The 21134-nt window shown below is 39.9% G+C and overlaps 1 protein-coding gene across 4 annotated transcripts in view; it reads left to right on the plus strand.

The window, feature by feature from the left end:
* The window catches only part of Pcnx1 (pecanex 1), a 145048-nt gene that overhangs the window by 57030 nt on the left and 66884 nt on the right, over positions 1–21134 (plus strand). For 2 of the 4 annotated variants that reach the window (XM_036206590.1, XM_036206592.1), the window contains exons 7-8: positions 8497–8629; positions 13905–14089. The exons of 1 other annotated variant lie outside the window; for it this stretch is intronic. In XM_036206590.1, coding sequence (XP_036062483.1) covers positions 8497–8629; positions 13905–14089 — 318 coding nt within the window. The remainder of the gene's footprint in view (positions 1–8496; positions 8630–13904; positions 14090–21134) is intronic. One more of the 4 variants, XM_036206591.1, reaches the window with a different exon arrangement.

Consider the following 21134-nt stretch of genomic DNA (forward strand, 5'->3'; position numbering starts at 1 on the left):
CTGCTGTGTCAGCATTTTTACTCCCTTCATAGATGCACGGTACTCCCTATGATGGTGATGGTGTCTGGGTGAAGTAATAACTTAGTCATTTCAGGATCTGGGGGAACTGTACAAAGTTGGGTAGGTGATGTCATGTTGTATCAGTGTGCGTTGACCTTTCCTCAGAGGTGGTGGTCTTCACTGTTTCCTCCCCCGGAGCAGACTGTTGGCGCGGCTGATGATGCAGTCTCTGGGTGGAATGAGAATGGAAGCTTCCCTTCTCAGCACGTGTGTGTCTTGAAAGGTCGCAGTCATAGCCTGTCGTAGTGAGAAGACTCTGCTTAACAGTTAAGGTTGATGCGCTGTTCAGACACACCTTCAAACCTATCTGCACTGTCTCAGAAGAATTCCAGATTCATTTAGAGTAGTGGAAAGGTCAGATTGGGGAGATGGTTTCGTGTGTCTATTTTTCTTTGTTTCTGCTTAGGTTCTAACAAAAGTTAACTTAGAATGGCAATGTAAAGAAGTTATTTTCAGTGCTAAGGAGCTCTCAAAGTAGTCTTCTGACCTATATAGTAGAGGTGATTGTGTCTGAAGTGGTTGTTACCGCTTGGCTGCTGTGTAAATGTCTTGGAGTTTTTGACTTGGATGTTATTCTGTATTTTATAACATCTGAAAAACTAGAGGCTTCTCAGAGAAACCTTACCATGTGTGTCTGTTCACGCTGTCAAGGAATCCATTAGGTTTTAAAAGATAGCTTAATTCCTTTTTTTTTTTTTTTTTTTTTTTTTGGTTTTTTGAGACAGGGGTTCTCTGTGTAGCTTTGCACCTTTCCTGGATCTCGCTTGGTAGCCCGATAGCTTAATTCTTTAAATAAGTTATCAAATACATTTGGAGAGTTATCAGATACATTTGCCATGGTGTGTTCTAAATATTGCTGAAATAAATGGTATTGCCAGAATGTAAATGTTGATAGACTATGTGTGAGATGTACTATTATGGTATGTCTGTCTTTACATATTTGCCGTCCTTTCCTTTCTACGGTGAGCGTGGGTTTTCCTTTTTTGTTTTGTCTTGTTTGGTGGTTTTGCAAAGTTACATGGAAAGTGTTATTTGTTTCTTTATACATTTCTATGACCATTTAAGTCTTCATATTTCTAGATTCCAGATTTTTTGTTTGTATCTTTAAAATCTCCATTAAATGTTAATAATAAAACAATGAACTAAATTTTTGAAATGTCAACTTTAGTTGAAGAAATTCACTAGTATGTGGGAGGTTGAAGATACTTTTTGTCAAAGGAGGGTATTGCTAGGGTTTGTTTGTTGTTTTTTATTGTTCTTAGAATGAAAATCAGAACAAAACAAAATGACTTAAATATATTGGAGGTACAGGTGTAATGTTTTCATTCCATATAAATACCAGGTTAGCTTGATTCAGCTGAGCTCCTGAAAACTGGAAGTAGCAGGAAGGAATGTAAACGTCCCCATTCAAAATGCACACAATTTCAGTACGTGTTGATGTGTCGTCCTCTGGTGGTGTAGGAGTGACGTGTCTGAGCTGTCCATTCTGCCGTGTACTCTGTACTCCTGAGACACAACAACACACTTGCTAACTCTCTCCCTCTCCCTTTCGCTCTGCCTCTCTCTCCTTGCCTGGAAATAAAACCCTAAGTAAATTTTAATCCCAGTAGATGTGGAGGTATTGATGACTTCTTTAAACACTTTATTATTGGGGTGGATGGTGTTAGTAGGGTGAAGGGATAGAATTTAGGAAATGTCATTGGAATATTAAAATAAAATTCCCTAGAACAGAGGTGATGTATCTAGGACTCACATGCCTGTTAGTATATGGGCTCCACTCTACTTGTTACCCTCAGAGACTTATTTATCTTCTTCAGGCCTCCACACTGCCATCCGAGGATGAGATACCTGTTCCATAGTAAAAGATGAAGGGAATTCATATATATAAGAAGCTTAGGAAGTGCCTAGCATGTGGTAAATGTTTAATAGTACTGCTGTTACTGGAAAGCAGGCCAGTTTGCTGTGCTGCAGAAATGGGTCTTCTCCTGTTTAACTCTGCTGGTTCAGTGATAGGTAAATACAAGGAAGTAATTACATAGTGAAGTAAATTAGAGATGTTCTACTGGTGTGAGACTGTAATAGTGAAAATACAAACGATATCTGAATTCCCCAGTTCACACTTCATACTCACAGAAAAACGTTCTTAGTAGCTAATCTATTAATGTAGGTTCTGCCTTTTGGCAGTGACAGGCCGTATAACTTACTTTATGGTATGTAGTCATGTAACAGTGGTTTGCTTGCTGTTAGCCGTGGCGTTGTGTGTACCCGGCAAACACTCTACCATCCAGCATGCTCCCATGTTTCTGTTAGGACCTCTTACCCTTAATCGAGTACTTTGCTCAAAGCCAAATTTTACTAATGATTGTCTGAAATTGCTTAGGTGAAAATTTTTGAGTTCAAACTAAAATATTTTTATTGACTTCTTTTCTACTTAATTTTTCTTATAAGGCATGTCTATAATTTATGACTAAAAATACTTTAAGAATGAAAAATACATACATACATACGTGTGTGTGTGTGTGTGTGTGTGTGTGTGTGTGTGTGTGTGTGTATGAAAAAATGTCCTGTTTTCTAACTTGTCCTATGTCAAATAAAGATGGTCTTCTCTTGGGCCCCTAAATTTATCTCCTATATGGTACAATATTATGATTATAATATGTTTTCTATATCAGTTATCAGGTTATAAAAAATAGCTGAAGTAGAGGGGTTTGAGTGTGTTTTATGATTTATGCTGTATTCTACATTTCTGTTTTTTGTGGTTTTTTTTTTAAGATTTTTTTTTTTTTCAACACAGGGTTTCTCTGTGTAGCCCTGGCTGTCCTAGAACTTGCTCTGTAGACCAGGCTTGCCTCAAACTCACAGAGATCCCCCTGCCTCTGCTTCCCGAGTAAGTGCTGGAATTAAAGGTGTGCGCTACCACCGCCCGTGATTTATTTATTTTATTATTTTATGTGTCTGAGTGATTTACTGTGTATGGGTACCACGTTGTACAGTGTATGGGTACCACGTTGTACAGTGCCCACAGAGGTCAGAAGAGGATATTGGATCCTTGGAACTGGAGTTACAGTTTGTGAACCATCCTGTGAGTACTGGGAATTGAACCCGGATCCTCTGCAAGAGTAACCAGTGCTCTCAGCTGCTGAGCCATCTCTCCTACGCACCGACTGCTCTTCCAGAGGTCCTGAGTTCAATTCCCAGTGACCACATGGTGGCTCACAACCATCTGTAATGAGATCTGGTGCCCTCTTCTGGTGTGCAGACATACATACAAACAGAATACTATATACATAATAAACAAATAAATCTTTTTTTTTTTTAAAGAGAGTTTTCTGAATTCCTTAACTTGTATCTCTCTGAGAAATGTATTTTAAAATAATTTTTTAGTGTCATATATTTTATGTGTATGAATGATTTGTTTACACAAATGCATGGGTAGCAAGTGTGTGCCTGCTGCCTTCAGAGGTCAGAAGAAGACCCTAGATCCCCTGGAACTTGAGTTATTAATGGTTGTGAGCCACTGTGTGGGTAGTAGGCATTGAACTGGGATCTAAAGCACTGAGCCAGCTCTCCAGCCCTGAGAAAACTGTTTCACAGACATTGTCTGCGTCACTGTTCGTAGGCTCCATCCCTTGCCCCTGAAGTCAGCGTTTATGTATACAGTTCTCAAGTGCAGTTCTGTACCAGATTTACCAGGTGGGAACAAGCAGTCTTTTCTCTAACAGCAGCGGGATTCTAAGTGAGTGAGCCAGTGGCTCCATCCTTCTCCCATCCCTGATTACTGATTGAATATGCCAAGCCATTCAGTCTGCCTCAGTTTCCCCAAGCCTAAAAGAGGAGTTGTAACTATCTAGGTCTGTCCTGGTTAACTGTAGATGCCAGTGGGCTTAGGGGGTGAAAGTGCTCTGCTAATTCTAGATTCTAGTACCAAAGCACTGACTGGTACTACATTTTTGGGGGAGTAGCTTTTGCCTTCTCTCTCTCTAGAATCTTCTATTTAATATACACAGCTTTGTATACTTTTCTTGTTGTCATTCATAAAGCCAGCTGGTAATGTTTTAGTATATCCATATAAACCTAAATTGCTATACCAAACAGTTCCATATCAAATGTGTAGATTTTCTGTAACTCATATAAATTAGAGATAACCCTAAGGTTTGATTTTACATTTTTTTTTGTAATGGTCAGGAATAGACCAGCCCATGGATCTTCAAATGCTCAGGATATTGGTCTGTTTTCTGTGAATTGCATTTAAGCATAAACTTGATCAAGAGACTGCATCATTATAAAGGAAATAAAGCCCAGGCACTCTTGAGGTGCAGACAGGAGGAATAGGAGTTTGAGGTCAGCCTGGGCTACCTGAGATGTGTCTCAGAGAGAGAGAGAGAGAGAGAGAGAGAGAGAGAGAGAGAGAGAGAGAGAGAGAGAGAGAGAGAGAACACATGAGAACACAAAACTAAGGGGAAAAAAGCTGAATTGTTTATTGTCTGTGTCTTCTGATGACATTTTATGGTAAATAAGGAAATCATTAGAAAGTCAAGACTTGTGATAAAAGCATATTTAACTTAAAAATATATGCTTGGGGTTGGGGATTTAGCTCAGTGGTAGAGCGCTTGCCTAGCAAGCACAAGGCCCTGGGTTCGGTCCTCAGCTCTGAAAAATATATGTGTGTGTGTGTGTGTGTGTGTGTGTGTGTGTGTGTGTGTGTGTGTGTGTGTGCGCGCGCGCGCTTAATTTTTGTGTTTCTTTTATTCATAATTTTTGAATCACTGGAATGCTTCAGAGTTTTCCTTCTTACCTATGTATGCATGCAAATTAGTTCTGCCCAGAGTGTTTAGTTTTTCACTATTTATGTTGGCTAGACTTAAGATTCTAACAGTTAACTTGTTTATTTGCTAGAAGATACTGAGTTTTATGCAAGGCTAAAGTTCGAACTTTAAAAGATTTTGTAGCATTTCCCCCCTCCCTTCTGGTGTCCTAATTAAAAAAAAAAAAAAAGAGGAAAAGGAGGAAGAAGAGATTTTCTTTCTGAGGCCTAGGATTTGATTCCTCAGAGGACTGCTCCAGTTATTTTAAAATGCTCTTTCTTTTGTAATCTTAAATGAGTCAAAAAAGGCTGGGCGATGGCTTATTAGGTAAAGGGCTATCTGTCAAACACGAGAACCTAAGTCAGGTCCTCAGTGCCCATGTAAAAGCTGCATGAATGCTGTGGTGTGCATATGTACCCTAGTACATACGCATACCGGGTGTGGAGATAGGTGAGTCTGGGGGATTTCTGGCCAGCTAGTCTAGCTAAGTCGGTGAGCTCCAGGTTAAATAAGAGATCTTGTCTCAAAAAGCAAGGTGGAGGAAGACACTCAGCATTGGACATCTTGAGTCTAGGCATGCATGCTTGGGCAGTGCACCCACCCACAGTTACACACACAGGCATACACACCATGCGTGTACACACACCATGCATGTACACACACATGCACACGGTTTACTACAGCTGTCTTTAATTGTCCTTAAGTTTGGGTAAATCCTATGTAACTGGTAGAAGAATCTGCTTAAACTTTAAAGATACCCTTTTCTCCTTTGGCTCCTGTACAGCTACCATCTAGGACTGAGTTTCAAATATAGATATCCTGTATAAGAAGCACATTCCTCAGAGGGCTTGGCTTAGTCTTATATGACTATAAATTAAAGTATGTCATTTTTGATTGTGTGATCCTGCCTATTGTTAAGGCAGTTGTCATGAACATTCTGAAAATTCCTATAACAGTAGGAATTTGTGAAACCCATTACTGAGGATAATAATATGTTGTAAGCATAACTCAGATGTATCATTCAGTCGATGTCCTAGACTTGCATCTTAGTATGTTTTCAAGGAGGGGCTGGCAAAATGGGTCAGAGAGGTTAAGACACATAATATTCTGAGGACCAGAGTTAGTCTCTCAGCACCCAGGTACTGGCACTATCTTCTGGCCTCAGTGGGCGTCTACACCCATGTGCACGTTCCAACACAAACATGTGCATATACGAATGATTAGAAGACTATTAAGGAAATAAGTAATCTATATAACTCTTTTGTAGATTAAAATATAAGTGTGTAAAATTATTTAAAGGTTTTTTTTTTTTTTTAAAGGAAGAAGCCAAAGGGTTTTTTGTTACTATTTTATGTGTATGAGTGTTTTGCTTGCATATGTATGCTGCTATGTGCCTGGTGTCTGCAAAGGCCAGAAGAGGGCATCAGATTTCCTGGAACTGGAGCTGGAGACATGGTTGTGAGTCACTATGTGGGTTCTGGGAATCAAACCCAGGTCCTCTGGAAGAGAAGCCATTGTTCTTAACCCCCAGACCATCTTTCTAACCCAGCCAACAGATTTTTTTGTGGACACTGGTAATTTTGTTTGTTTGTTTGTTTAGACTTTTTTGTTTGTTCTTGTCTTCTGTAGGAGTAATACCTCTAAGAGTCTTCAGTGGAAACAGGTTAATAAAGAAAACCATTTCTCTGTTCCTGTCTTTTGTAGTCAGTGACCATATGCTGCTTTCTAAGAGTTAGCTCATCAATTATGTCTGGGTTTGATTTTCTGTTTATTTGCAACAGAACAGAGAATGTTTGAAGATTCCATAATGAAGTTGATTCAACCCGTAAAATTGATTATAATAGTTTGTTGTAAGCAATGGTTTGTAAAAATGGGATATAGTTTGTTTCAACTGTAGAATAGAATATTTTCAGTAAAGAGTTCACAAGGTAGCTCTTGAATTGAGTTACCAGCTAGTAATTGTATCTGTAACCGGGCTTATCTGTGCAGGTGTCTAAGAACTGTGACAGGTACAAGCTGCTCGCCTCTTTGTCCTGTCTTCCCTCACCTGGCTTGTGTGTGTTTCTCTGATGATGACAGTGCACTTCCATTTCATTGAGGCTGTGGTTGTCAGCTGTCAGAATGTGCTTTACAGATTGTGCCTCGATTGTCTACGTCTGCTTTTGGTGGTGATGGGAAAGTTCTAAGTGAGTTGTCTGGCAGTGGTAGGCATCTGCTCCATGTTACTACTGGGTTTTCAGGTGTGGCTCAGGAATGAATAGCGGAATTTTTAGTTTCCATTAATACAAATTTGAATAGCCACTCCTGGCTGGTTAGTGGCTACTGTATTATCTACAGTCCTAAATGACCAGATTCAATCAGCTTCATAGTTTTCATTGGACATGTATGATTTTCACATATAAACAACAACCTATTCACATTCAAAGGATCCTTTATGTTTGGAAAAAATGTTTCTGTACAAACTTCTTTTTTCTTTGCTCATATGTAATATGAAAATATCCTTCCTCAAAATGAAAAGGTTCTCAGAACACTTAGATTACTGGGGAAAGAACAGCTGTTTCATATTCACCTGTGGAAAGCATTTTACAGTTTGCTGTGGGAACCCAGACTGGTCAGTTAGTATGGTTTTTATCAATGCATGTCATTCTACATGGCCATTGTTATGATTTTATCATTATCTGTTTGGTTTTAGCTTGTTCTGTATTGATCCCAGCTTAAATAAGCTTCCATGATTGCTTTTTATTTGTATCTGCTTCCTAATGTTGAGGAGATGAAGACTGGGGTCTTAAAGTTTCTAAATAAAGTTTTGATCAAGCACTTTCCAATTAAGATATATTTATGTTACCTTGAATATTTGAAAAACTGGTTCTGCCAATTGCTGTCAATTTCAGAATTATGGCCTGAGGTGTTGGGGGACGCAGCCCACTACCCTATTCCTGGGCATCCACAGTGAATAGTCTCAAGTTGGATGATCCAACAGTTTTTTACCTTTATGGTGATACAAAGGTGGCACCATTTGGTAGAATCCATGCATTAATTTGATCTTTTCCTGGGTGAGTGATAGGCAGTAGACTGCTGTTTCCGTCTTGGGCAGTGATAGCAGCCACAGGTCACTGCTCCCAGTCAGGAATGTACCCTGTGGAATTGAGTGTGCTGTGTATCAAGTGCACTTCTGACCCCTGGGCTTGAAAGTAGTGATCAGACTGTACCCCAGCAAAGTCCTGGAGCACCTGTGTGTTTGTGCCGCTTTTACTAGTCCCACGAGAAGAGAAACAGTACTCCTTCCTGTTAGGAGACTAACGACTTTTTCAAGGCTGACTTAATTAAAGGGAGAATGGAGGGGATGTGCTGAAAATAACGAGCCTTGGGGGCGGGAGCCTTTAAATCGGCAAAGATCTCAAAAGAGGAAGTTGAGGATGAAGAGAAGGCGGTGAGGTCAGGTAATAGATCCAAAGTGTTATTCTCCAAAACACTTAACTTTGGAGAAAGGGCTTTGTGTATACTCCCTGATGTGACAGAAGACCCAAGTGTTTCTTCTCCCGAGAGGGTGGGCAGTCCAGAGAGAGGCAGGCTCAGCTGCTCTTTGTCTCTGACCTAGGCTCCCGTTTGACCTAAGTCTGTCTTGATACAGCAGCACAGGCCAGCGAGGAGGCAGTGGCTTTTCGCCGGGAACGCAGCACATTTAGGCGCCAGGCAGTGCGGCGCCGGCACAATGCAGGGAGTAACCCTGCCCCTCCTACCTTGCTCATCGGATCACCCCTAAGGTACGGTACTTTACAATTCCACCAAGTTCAGCGTGCATGCGGGGAACCCTCTAACCTGTTCTTTCCGACCCAGGCAAGCTTAAAGAGCCTTGCTTTTCTTTCTTTCTCTACATCTTCAGCTCTTAGGTTTCCTCTGCATGTGACCATGAGCCGACCGTATTATGCATGCCTTATGTTGCACTGTGAAAACAAAGCTATCAGACTGATTTTGCCCAGTGTTTAAATTGCAAAAGCACGTTAACAGTTACAGAAGTGAAAACATAGCTGTTAAGTTAGATTGATTCTTTTACCGACTCTAATTTAATTATTTTAGTGCAATATCTTGACAGTGTTTAACACGAACAATTAAAGGACAAGGGGTGACCTTATTGAGAAATAGAAATCTGACCTCACCTTATGAAGTCAGTTTGATTATTTCATGTCTCTAAAGATTGCTTTTATCCTACTTATACTGTAAAATCTGAACCTAGTGAAGGACACAGAACTAAAATATTTAAAGTACGGTCAGCTATATACATGTTTACATGTAGAGATATGTTGAATTTCTCAGCCTCTGTCGCATATTAAAAACATTGTTATTTTTTCAACATTCTCAACTAAGAGAACATCCATTTATGATATTGGGGATAATCTCCTGTTGAGTTTTTAGGAATCTGAAGAGTCCACGTCTTGATTTAGAAATATGAGCTCTTTTCAAAAGACTTGTGCTTCATTTCACAAGGACAAGTGAGCATACATGATCCATGTGTTCACTTAAGTGGTGTGTCCATCATGCAGTGCGTCCATCACTGCCTGAAGCACCATTGTGGAAGTAGTTCTCCTGCCTCCTTCCGGCCCGAACTCCCCAACTTGACAAGGAGAGGATTAGCTTCTCTTGAATGCTTGGTAGGTCAGAAGACACAAACCCTCTCCTTTCCCTTTCAAATGTGGTTTTCAGAACAGCAAAATCCTATTTTTTAAATTGCATTTTCTCCTCTCCTGAGATTTAAAATTTAGTTTCTTTTCTTGTTGAATTTTACAGTATATCCAGGAGTTTCATCTCAATTTCCTAATTCCTTAAACTTCATGAAGCATATATTTATATATAGACAATATTTAAAATGTAAATGTGGAAATGTGGCCAATTTAAGCATGGATGCATTTGTTGTAGAAACGTTCGGAGCCCTCCACTTCCGGGTCCCCCCTCTCTCCTGCTGCAGGACTTCTTCCTCCCTGTGGAGAACGGGGCACAGTCTCCACGTGCCGCGGCCATGACAGCAGTGACTCCTGCTGTGCTTTGTTCAGGCCTCCTTTTGCCCCTTGAGTAATGCTCACTGTAGACCTTTGCCTTCCTGCTTTCTTCATGTTTTTCTTTCATAAACATCTTTAACCTATTTCAGGCTTAAGAATTTCTTTCGTTCTTTTCCGTGAATACGCTGACCGAGTCTCGCTTGTGTACAGGGTAGCTTTCATTCTCTGCCTGGTGGAATATGAGAGTTACCATTCTAACTCAGGCCAGTCACACACAATACTTCCTGTTTCCTTCTAGAATTTTCAGTGTAGCACGACTTAGAAACATGGTTTGGAATTTACTCCTACAGGGCTTACATTTGACCCTTCTAGTAGTCAGCATGCAGGCTTTGTGGAGACTCCAGGGCATTTCCAACACACATGCAGCATGTGTCTAAATAGATGGGCCTTATTGTGGGTGAGGAGTTAGAGAAATATCAACTTAGTATATTACCTTATGCAAATGGAAAAATTCCAGGTGAAGTAAATTGCCATTATTCTTCAGTGAAAGCTACTTAATAATGTTATCTTTAACTCAATATAGAATAGAATGGCTACTTAAACTTTGGGAAGACATTTTGTCAAACATTAGTAGAACAGATGTGGCAATACTTTCACTACAATTGCTATCTAAATACCAGTAAGATCTGTAATAGTTCCCCTTCTCCATGGGGGTAGGGCAGGAATGTTCTGAAGGCTCATGTAGCATCTTGAAACCTCCACTCCTGCAGAGCCCTGTGTGTGTGCATGTTTTCCCTGCGTTGACATGTTCCTATGGTATAGTGTAGTCTATAAATTCAGCCCAGCAAGAAGTCAACAGTAACTACTAGCAAAGTAGAGCGGTCATAAAATATATAAAGGCATTAAAAAGTATGACTGTTTATTTCTGAATTTTTCAATTTGATGTTTTCAGATCGATGTTGACTTAGGTAACTAGGGTCAAAGAAAGCAAAACTTGAGAAAAAGAGACTATGAGAGCTTATTGTAAACTTTGGTGAGTAACTTAACCACCCCAAAAGAAACGTGATAAAATATATATGTATAAGAATTAGGATTAGGTCAGCAACATCCTTACAAAGAGAGTTTGCACACTTTCTAAAATCTTATTAGAATAAGCTCCTTAAGAATTATTTAAAATTTTTTTCTAATTAAGTTAGCTTTGTAGGTAGGCCCTAGCTAATTCTTCTTATTGACTAGAGCTAAAATAGACAGACATTAAAAATTCTTAATAATGTAAAGAGTTTGATATTTATTACCCAAAATGTCAAGTTTTTGAGTCCTTAGTGACTGGAGTAGAAGGAAACCACCTTATTTTGGTGAAGAACCAAAAGCCTTAGTGTATCTTTAGCTTCATTGAAAATAGAGGATTAAAAGATCTGTAATAAAATGAGGTTACAGTCATGGTTGAGAATCTATGATTAGAAATCTAGGGGGTCATTTGTGTTCAGATGAATTCACCATTTTTGTTATGTTTTGCATACTCAGGACATTCTTTTCTCTGGAACCTGTATATTCTTTGGAATAATGGAGTCGTACTCTTAGAATTTACATTTTAGTTGGGGAGATACTTAGCAAGGTAACTGATGATGTAAAGCAGAATTGCCAGGTATTACCTCCGTGTGTAGAGGAAGGGATGGCCAAGGCCAGCTATATGTCTGTCATATAAATTGGGAATGTTAATTTAATGTCATTTAAATTGAGAATGCTTGCCTGCCAGCCTGTAATGACACACTTAGATTTCCTTTTACTGTATGATAAAGTATCTACTACTTTTTAAAAAAGGATAAATTCATGTCATATTCACGCCTGTTAGCCTAAAGTTAGTGCTACCCTTTGGGGATCTGATTTTTCAGCCAATTGTGCTAAGAGCTGGCCTTTTCTTTTGCCAGTGAGGGCTTTGAAAGCAGGAATTAAGGGGTATAAACATTTTTTACTGACTTGGTGTTTAAAAACTCAATGATAATAATAGATTTTGGCTAATATCCTTCATTTATTTTGGAATTGACTTTCAGGCATTGCTTAATATTTTGAAAACATTTTGTATATTTGGATAGACATTGTGCATTTGTAGCTTGATGATTAGAATATTCTCAGATCCGTTCACATTAAAATGTGACCAACTGTGATATGATCTGTGCTTATGACTTTAAGTGAAAAAAACTGATAGAAGAATTTCAGTACAAATTTTTTGAATAAGTTGTAAGCTTGGTCTGAATTTGAAAGTCCATAATATTTGAATTTCCTGAGACTTTTTCTTGTCTTTTTGTGTGAAACCTGTTCATTTTGATGAGGTTCATGGATAAGTTTAGATTGCTTCTGATGAAGAAGGACACATCAGCCAGGTGTGGAAGATTAAAAATTGTTTAATTAACATGATCATCTTTTTTTCTCTTCTCTAAATTTGCAGTGCTGGAGATGACCCATGGTTTGACACACATAGGCAAAGGCTGTGCCACTGAGCTGTGTGGCCAGCCTCTCACAGGCCTCTCTTGACTAATAGCTATAGGAAAATAGTCTAACCAGATGCCTTGCAGCATGGCTGAGCAGCTCCAGTGTGATCAGCAATCAAAACGTGCAGGCTCGATTTTCTCAGGGTAGATGCTCAGAGTGCATACTTCTTGGTGGGTCAGATCAAACCTGAAGAGTCAAGGCCTTGCGTGATAGGATAAATATTCTATAATACATGCTGTCCAATATGGCAAGCAGTCATTGTTAGCTCCTGACCACTTTGGTTGCTACTAGCTGTGGTGTGTGGTTATTGTAGTTGAAATATAGTTGGCATGAGTGAAGAACTACATGTGATTGAATATCCTGGGGGACTGCTGTGTCAGTGTGCTGTTCCATCGCCATAACCACACGGTAGCGTTTACTAAACACCAGAGGGACAATTGCAGTGCATTCAAAGGATCAGAGAGCTCAGCAGAGAATGATATCATTAGAAATGATAGGCCAAACAAGGCCCTCTTGAGTGACATCCTTTTTGTTGTAGTTATTTTAGTGCCAGCCTCTGGAATTGCTCAGAGTACACTTAAATTCAATGAGTAAAATATGCTGGGACATTGTGTAGAGAATGATGTGTGATAGCTAAAACATTTCAGGAATTTCAGCAGTTTAAATTAGAATAAATCTATATTAAGAATGTTAATAAAATTAATATATATTCAATAATCATAAAAGAAAATTAGTAATATAGAAAAATTAGTTTTATAAAAGAAATATAAAATATATTTATATTAACAAAATATGAATTTGAAGTTTTATAAAATTTATGAAATACTAGAATATCCTTTGAGAAATTAAGGTTTACCAGTTATTAAGATTTTCCTAAAATAATGGATTCTTATTAATGAGAATACAATATGTACTGGAAAAGAATGTTAACAGTTGGTTATGAGACATGGTTTTTGTGTATGTTTATTAGAACTCTTGTAGCCTTATTTCCAAATATGGGAGCTTTTAAAAATAATACTTTATTAATTCTCCTTCCAGTATCCCGGTGACCATTGTGTTTCCCGGGTTGAGTCACACGTCTGGTTCCTTTGCAGTAGTTTGTGGTTCTTTTGCTTCCATTGTGTTTTGGTTGCATTTGATTGAAAGTCTTTGGTTTTACATGGGTAGGAACTTTGTTTTGTTGTGTCTCTGAGTCTGAGATCTTAGAACACAAGAGGGAAGAGGGCAGAGTCACAATGACGGTAACTGAGCCACGTCCTTTGAGCAGCTTCTCGCTCCTCTCCTTTCATGCTGGAACCTGGTTGGTTTGAGCTGGAAGAAAGTTGCGGATTGACAGTTAACATCTGTATTAAGTTTTGACTGCCTTCCTCCCTATGAATCTGGTAAGGACCAGAACGCATGTAAACTGGGTAACTGTACAAAGTTTCTTGGCTCTTTCTCTGGTTATTTGAAAAAGTGTCATGTTTTGAAATCAGTGTTCTCTAGTGATTTCATTCTAGCTCTTGTTTTCTCTTTTCCTCCCTGTAATGTCTCCCCAATCCGTGTTTTCTCCTAGCCTTCAAGATGGTCAGCAAGGCCAGCAGTCCACAGTCCAGGTCAAAGTCCAGTCCCGCCCCCCATCCCAGGCCGCAGTGCTCAGTGCTAGTGCCTCCTTGCTGGTGAGAAAAGGGAGTGTCCACTTAGAAGCCTCACATGACCATGCGTCTGCTGTAGGCGGCAGCAGTTTGCACGATGAACTTGGTATGCAGGCCTGATGTAATCTCGGTGGTTGGGAACTTAACTGGCAGTGAATGGGTAACAGGGATTGCAATTCTTTTCTGAGACAGCTTTATTTTGGAGCTATAAGTTGGGACACTGTTTTATCGGGTTTGTTTGCCCTGTGTGTAAGAAAATGACTTGCTTTTTCTTTCTGTATTTCTCTTTACTTTTATTCTACTTTTTATTTATTTATATCTATTAATAATAGGCAGCTAATGTGCTAGTAACTGTTCCTTATAACTGTAACATTCTCTTATAATAATTTGGGCATATCTATTATTCCCAGGCATCTGTATCATGTGGGAAAATATGAATTTTTAAGTGACTTTGAGAAAAGCTTAATTTTTAAAAATTATTTGAGTGTGTTTGCACAGGAACTGAGGGTGTGCTCTCTAGTAGGCTTGTTACTGTAGTCTTGCTGTGCAGTACCCTGCATTTTGCAATATGTCCATCTCTTGTCATAGGATTTATAATAATACTGAATGTAATGCTGTCCTGAGAAGGACAGCATGACTCTACTCATGACCGATAAGTTTATAAAATACTTCATTATCTGTTAAGATATCTATAAATATACTCATAAATTAGGGAAGTTAATTTTTAGAAATGTAGCACATTTTAAATCCTCAATAATAGCAAATTTACTCAAATACATGCCTTGTGCATTGGCTTATTGTTACACCTCTTTAAAATTTTTGTTTCTTTATGTTGACGTGTGTGTGTGTGTGTGTGTGTGTGTGTGTGTGTGTGTGTGTACTCGCCCACCATGTGCACATAGCTGTAGAAGCCAGAGGAAGACATTGGGTGGTTTGCTTTTTGAGGCAAAGTCTCTCACTGAACTGATGCTGGCTGATTCGACTGTACTGGATGGCCAGTGAATTTGAGGGGCCTGTCTGTTCCCTCTCTCCCCCAGCTCTGAGGTTATATGTGCAAACCTTGCCTGGCTTTTATCTTGGGCATTGAGGATACAAAGCCAAGGCCTCAGCTTGTACAGTAAAGCTCTTTACCAACTGAGTCCATGTTCCCAGCCCCTGCACTTGGGTTCTTATTTCTCTGTATGACCCAGGTTCTCTGTGCTCAGATTCACAGTGGTTTAAATTAATCTAATAAGGAAAATCTTGGTAGTAAGTAAGACTCACTTGAAAGCGTTTTACTCATTCCGATCTAACAGGCTCATTATACAGGCTTTTCTCTTACAATGACTTTGCAGTTTATGTGTTAGCTGGAAGAACATATGGTAATGAGGCAAAATTAGGTTTAATCAAACTTGATATGCTGTTTATGCATTGACTCCTTTTCCATATGTGAAATTTGGACTATAGAGAGGTGGGTGTCAGCAGAAAGGTAAATGTGAAAGGTCAGGTCTTCAGAAACCACAGAATGGTCACCTGTGCTGGTTGTAGCAATGGAGGTCTGGCAGGCAGTTCCAAAGCAGTGAGCAAGCAGAACAGACTGTAAGTGCAGAAGGGTTTCCTTCCTTCCGAGTTGTAATCTGAAAGGGAAGGAGAAAGTCTCAGAGATGTCTGGGATAAAATAAAGTAGAATTTAATTTGGATGCTTTATTGGTTTCAGTTGGCAATTTTTAGATGCGTAATTTATTACGTTAGAATAGTAATACCAATTACATGGAACCCAAGATCCCTGGCAACAAAAGGTTTGTGAATCTGTAAGCATAAAGTCCTGGTCACATCTAATTGCCATTGGCTCTAAGGTAGGGATCGGCCTGAGTAAAGGACTTCATTTTGAACTGTTTGAGAGTCTTAGACTAATAGACCGAGCGCCAAATAAAACAAACTCTCGACGATTTTTCCCAATAAGAATTCATTTCTAGAAGAGGAACCAAATGGGGCTGGTGAGATGGCTCGGCTGCTAAAGATGCCTCCTGCCACAGCTGGCAACCCTGGGACCCACATAGTGGGAGAAGAGGACTGATATCCCCCCATAACCTCCCCCTTCATGCGATAAAGCTAACTAGAATGTTCCCTAAAAGTATGACATATTTACAAAGGCTTGCTTTTTTCAGATTTAATTAGTTCTATTGAAAAAGTTTTCCCATAGGATTTTTACATGCAAAAATATATACATATGAACAATATACTTATAAAATACATGCATATATACATAAATATACACATACCCATATATTCATACAAATCTATTTAGCATGCATAATTGTCAGTAATTTTAGAAACGGAAGTATAAGCAATTATAATTTAAAGGAGCAATTTGGAATATTGGCTTTCTTATAGAATTAATTTCTGTGCAAGGTTAGTAAAAAATGTTTTAAAGAGTTCAAATGATGTAATGCTAGATAAATTTTGAACATAACATCACTTTAAAGGTTTATTTTATTTTTAAGTATGTCCATGTGTGTGGGTTTGTGTGTGTAGGTACCTGCATATTAGTGTAGGTATGCATTGAGGCCATAGGTATTGGATCCCTCAAGTTCACCTCTTCTCAGCTAAGTGACCTTGGGCAGGTTGTTTCCTCTCCCTAGGCATCAATTTCCTCATTTTTCAAAGGAGGCAATACTAATGCCAGTTCCCAGGTTTAGTGCAAGGATTATGTGTATTAAATGTGCCAGCGCCTGGCTCTGACAAGTTAGTTAGGTAAATGACCATTGTCAGTACTGGTTAATAAAATACCACTGGGTCATAATCCAATTAATCAGTTACGTAAGCTCATTGTGGCCTTTAAGATCTCTTCTGATGCTTCCTATTGTAATAAACACTTTGCTGATGGCTCTGTACATGAGCTTGTGTGTGCAGCAGTGATTAATTCTTCAGGTATAATTCTGGGGTAGAGTTATCAGTCAAAGACAGTGAACATCCCTCTAGCTTTGTATCCTGCTATTAGTTACTCTGTGGAGCTCAAACCTTGTTTATATTTTATCTGCCAGGTTGGGGGCTTTTGTTTTGTTTTTAATCCTTACAAGAAACTCTTCCAACCTTCTGTTTCCTAGATAATCCTCAGAAGTTTATCAGTGTTACCATAGAGAAGCTACAGAATAATATTTTAAACAGTTTTGAGTATCTGAATTGCTCTAGGAATTTTACAGAACTTCTAAGGACTGCCCCTTACTATGTTGTGAAGAAGCCATTAATATGAAGACCAGATAATCTGTACCCTAGTGTTAAACATTCTTATGATCATAGACTAAAGTTGAGTAGTGCCTGAATTAGGTAGAATGTAAGTTGGATTCTTGAGAGACACCCCCCAAATCAGTGCCTAAAATGAAGATATTTCTGTTTTGTTTTTGTTTTTTTTTTTTTTAAGTGTGTTATGGCAGCCATTCCCTGCAGATGGCCTGGCTCTTCTGTTTTCCACTTGTATCTTCCCTGCCTGGTCAGAGGACTGCTGTGGTTGTTGAAATGTCACAGCAACAGGGAAAGAGGGGAAGTCCAAGTCAGAGACACACACCTTAGCCTGGATATTTCATGTAGTGACTTGGAAAATAGCATACCTTTCACTTTTTTCTGCCTCCCCATCAGTGGCCTAAATATGGCCACTGTATAAGCCTGAGCTTCAGGAGAGTAGCTGCTTGGTTAGGGGATGGTTCTGTTACCTAAAGAATAGTGAGTAATGGATCCTGGAGCTCATCCATCAGCCTTTGGCATGGGAAGATGACAAGGATTTTGCACCGATAAAAGGAAGATCACTGACCTGCTAGACAAGAAAAGTGGTTAAATGGGCATGGAGTTCAGGGAAGTGGGGACAGGAAAGTGTGAGGACACCTGGAAGATGGGGGACAGGAAAGTGTGGGGACGCCAGTCAGCCAAAACCAAGTATATATGAAAATGCAAACAAAAATAAAATTTAAAAAGAAACATATGTAGTCAAAGACCCAAATCTCAGCCTTGCTCATGATTCTTAGAAATTAAAAACAAACTTTAGAATCCTTTTCAACTGTTGAAACTGTAATGGTGTCCCTGGCAAAGAGCCTGGAGAAACAGGTGCCTACACAATGACACAGGTCATTGTGTAGGGCAGGTTAAAAATCACAGACCAAAATATGTTTGCATCCCCAGATTTTATGAACTGATAATAATTTTGAAAACCTGTTGAAAGAACTCTTAAGTGCCCATTACTAGAGAACCACTTAAAGGTGATGGTTTGTATGACCTAAGTCATAAATCATAAGAGTTGATAAAATAGAGACTAGTGTGGTGGCTCAGTCATTATGAGTACTGTCTGCTCTTCAAGAAGACTCGAGTTCAATTCCCAGCACCCACATGGTGGTTTACAACCATCCATAACTCCAGTTCCAGGGGATCCAACGCCTCTCTTGGCCTCGGAGGGCATGAGACATGCATGTATATATGCACAATGTGAGCAAAACATCCACACACATAAATTGTTTTTAAAGAGTTGGTAATATTCAGAACTTAGTAAATCTGTATTAGTGGGTATGAGTGTATACTTAAGCATTATAGAGGCTTGAGATCGACATAGGCTTCTGCCATTTTCCACTGTGTTTTTTTTAAATAAATTTAAAATTTTTTATTTATTTTTATTTATTTATTATGTGTACAGAAGAGGGCACCAGATCTCATTACAGATGGTTGTGAGCCACCATGTGGTTGCTGGGAATTGAACTCAGGACCTCTGGAAGAGCAGTTGGTGCTTTTAACCTCTGAGCCATCTCTCCAGCCCTCCACTGTATTTCTTTTTTCTTTTTCTTTTTTTTTTTTTTTTTGTATGTGGAGCTGAGGATCGAACCCAGGGCCTTGCGCTTGCTAAGCAAGTGCTCTACCACTGAGCTAAATCCCCAACCCCCCTCCACTGTATTTTTAAGACAGGTTTTTTTCACACCGAACCTGGAGGTCATGGTTTCAGCTAGACTGGCTGGCCAGAGAGCCCCTCCTTGTACCCTCAGCCACCTGTCTTTACCTTCCCCCTTTCCTGGGATCACAGGTATGTACCACCATGTCCTGATTTTACATGGGTGCTGAGGATTTGAACTCAGGTCCCCCTGCTTTTTCAGCAAAAAGTTTATCTACAGAACTATCTCCCCAGCCCAGAAATCTATACTATTGACAATGAAAAGCTGATTGGGAAGGGGGCAGTTTCAGAATATATGAAGAGAATGATCCATTTTTCTTGGGGCAAAGTGTCTATGGAATTTGTTTTGAAGAACACGGAAGGTACTCTTGGCCTTGAGTATCTTAGGGGAGTTGGGAACGTTCCTCACTTTATGTACTCTGAATCCTCTGACATGAAATATGGAACAGCAAATGCCCTGTGTCATTCTCTGTTGTCTGGGTAGGGTCTTGTAGGAGTTTCACCAAGTAGATACTTTGACACACCAATCCACCCAGACTCACCTGGATATTCGTCGTCTTTTTTTAACCTTATTTCCCTCCCTCAGTGTTATGGATGTATCGTGTAGGTACAGCAAACTTCACCCATTTAACATACTGTCGTCATCTCAGCAAGTTTCATCAGTTGGTGTTCCTGTGACTATGCCACAGGTGAGCGTTAGAGTACTTCTGTCCCTTGGCAGTCCCTGTGTGTGACCAGGTCCAGCTCCTCCCTCTTCTGGCTGTGGGAAAGCACGACTCCCCTCCCCACCCCTTTTAGAAAATGTCTTATTCTACTGTTGCTAACTGAGAGGTGACTAACGCGTGTCCAGGATGAACACAAAACTTTGCAGCGCTGTGAGAATGGTTCTGAGGGACTGTGAAGCTGGAGAAGAGGCACCCGGCATTTACAGGGTTGTAAACGTTCAAGGCCCTGGATGAAATGTTACATTAGGGAGTGTGGAATGCAAAATAATGCTGTATCCAATGTGTAGAATTAATGCTTGCTTTCTGACATTTTCCTAAAACCTGGTTTTTGCAGTTTACCTTGCAGCTTTACAACAATGCATTATTTCATGACCTTTCAAAGGAGAATAACTTAGCACACTATCAGAAAGCCAGGGTAGTTCTGTACTAAGTTGTTGTAAGAATGCTATCATCTCTAGATAAAGGATAACATCCTGCCTAGGTCAGTCATACTGCCTTTCAGGGACCACTGCTTAAGTCAGCTCTCCCACAGCAGTACTGTGTGACTTCCCAGGCTCATGCGTACAGCACGCATGAGGCACTCCTGGCTCTGTGCAGCAGCATGCTAGGTGCTGTGGAGGCAGGAGTAGAGCATGGGCTGCCGTCCTCCTAAAGCCAACACTTCTTAACTGCACCCTCCTCACTTGTTCTATGTAGCTTTTGCTCATCCCTTACTTTGTTTGATCTCTGAAAAAGCAATTAACGTAAGACTAATCACACTTTTAAAAAAGGTTGAGGCAGGCATGGTGGTGGACACTGTTAGTCTCAGCTACTTATGAGGCTAATGCAGGAAGGTCCCTTGAGCCCTAGAATTTGAGGATAAAAACAGCTCAGGTTCTACATCAGTTTGAGGGATAGTGCCACTCCACAGTAATCTGGCAGAAACTGAGGCTGGGTCTAGGTGTGTGACGCCTTCGGCTCTTGATGGGCCGTTGTTGCCCGTTGTCTTCTGGCAGTTTCCTGCTCGATGGAAGCACCCTACAGCATCCTCAGATGTTGCTTAGCTTTCTGTCACCGAGCCCTTCCCTCTCCTGGAAGAAGATACAAGGGGTCGTGTGTGGCCTATTGTGTTCGAGTTTCTATGAAGCGTCTATTGGTGTTCATCACGTTGTTGTATTAGTTTGTTCCCTACAATGAGTGGTACTTCACTGTGGAGCATATTATATATGGTTTATCCGCTTACCTGTTATGGGGCACTTGTGTAATTTCTAGGTTAGGGATATTATAAACAAAATGTTTAAACAGGTTCACTATTATTTTGTGATTCTGGGGGATTGAACTCAGGGTTTTGAGTATGCTAGGTAAGTACTCTACTACCAGTGAGCCTATCTCAATCCCCCCCCCCCTCAATTAGGGGTGGGGAGATGACTCAGTGGTCATTTGAGTGCAAGCACAAGTACCTGAGTTCAAATCCCCAGCACCCATGTAAAAAGCTGAATGGAGCCACATGCACATGTAACCGCAGCACTGTGTGAGGCAGA

The sequence above is a fragment of the Onychomys torridus genome, chromosome 14 (assembly GCF_903995425.1).
Source record: "Onychomys torridus chromosome 14, mOncTor1.1, whole genome shotgun sequence".
In the NCBI taxonomy this organism is placed as follows: Eukaryota; Metazoa; Chordata; class Mammalia; order Rodentia; family Cricetidae; genus Onychomys; species Onychomys torridus.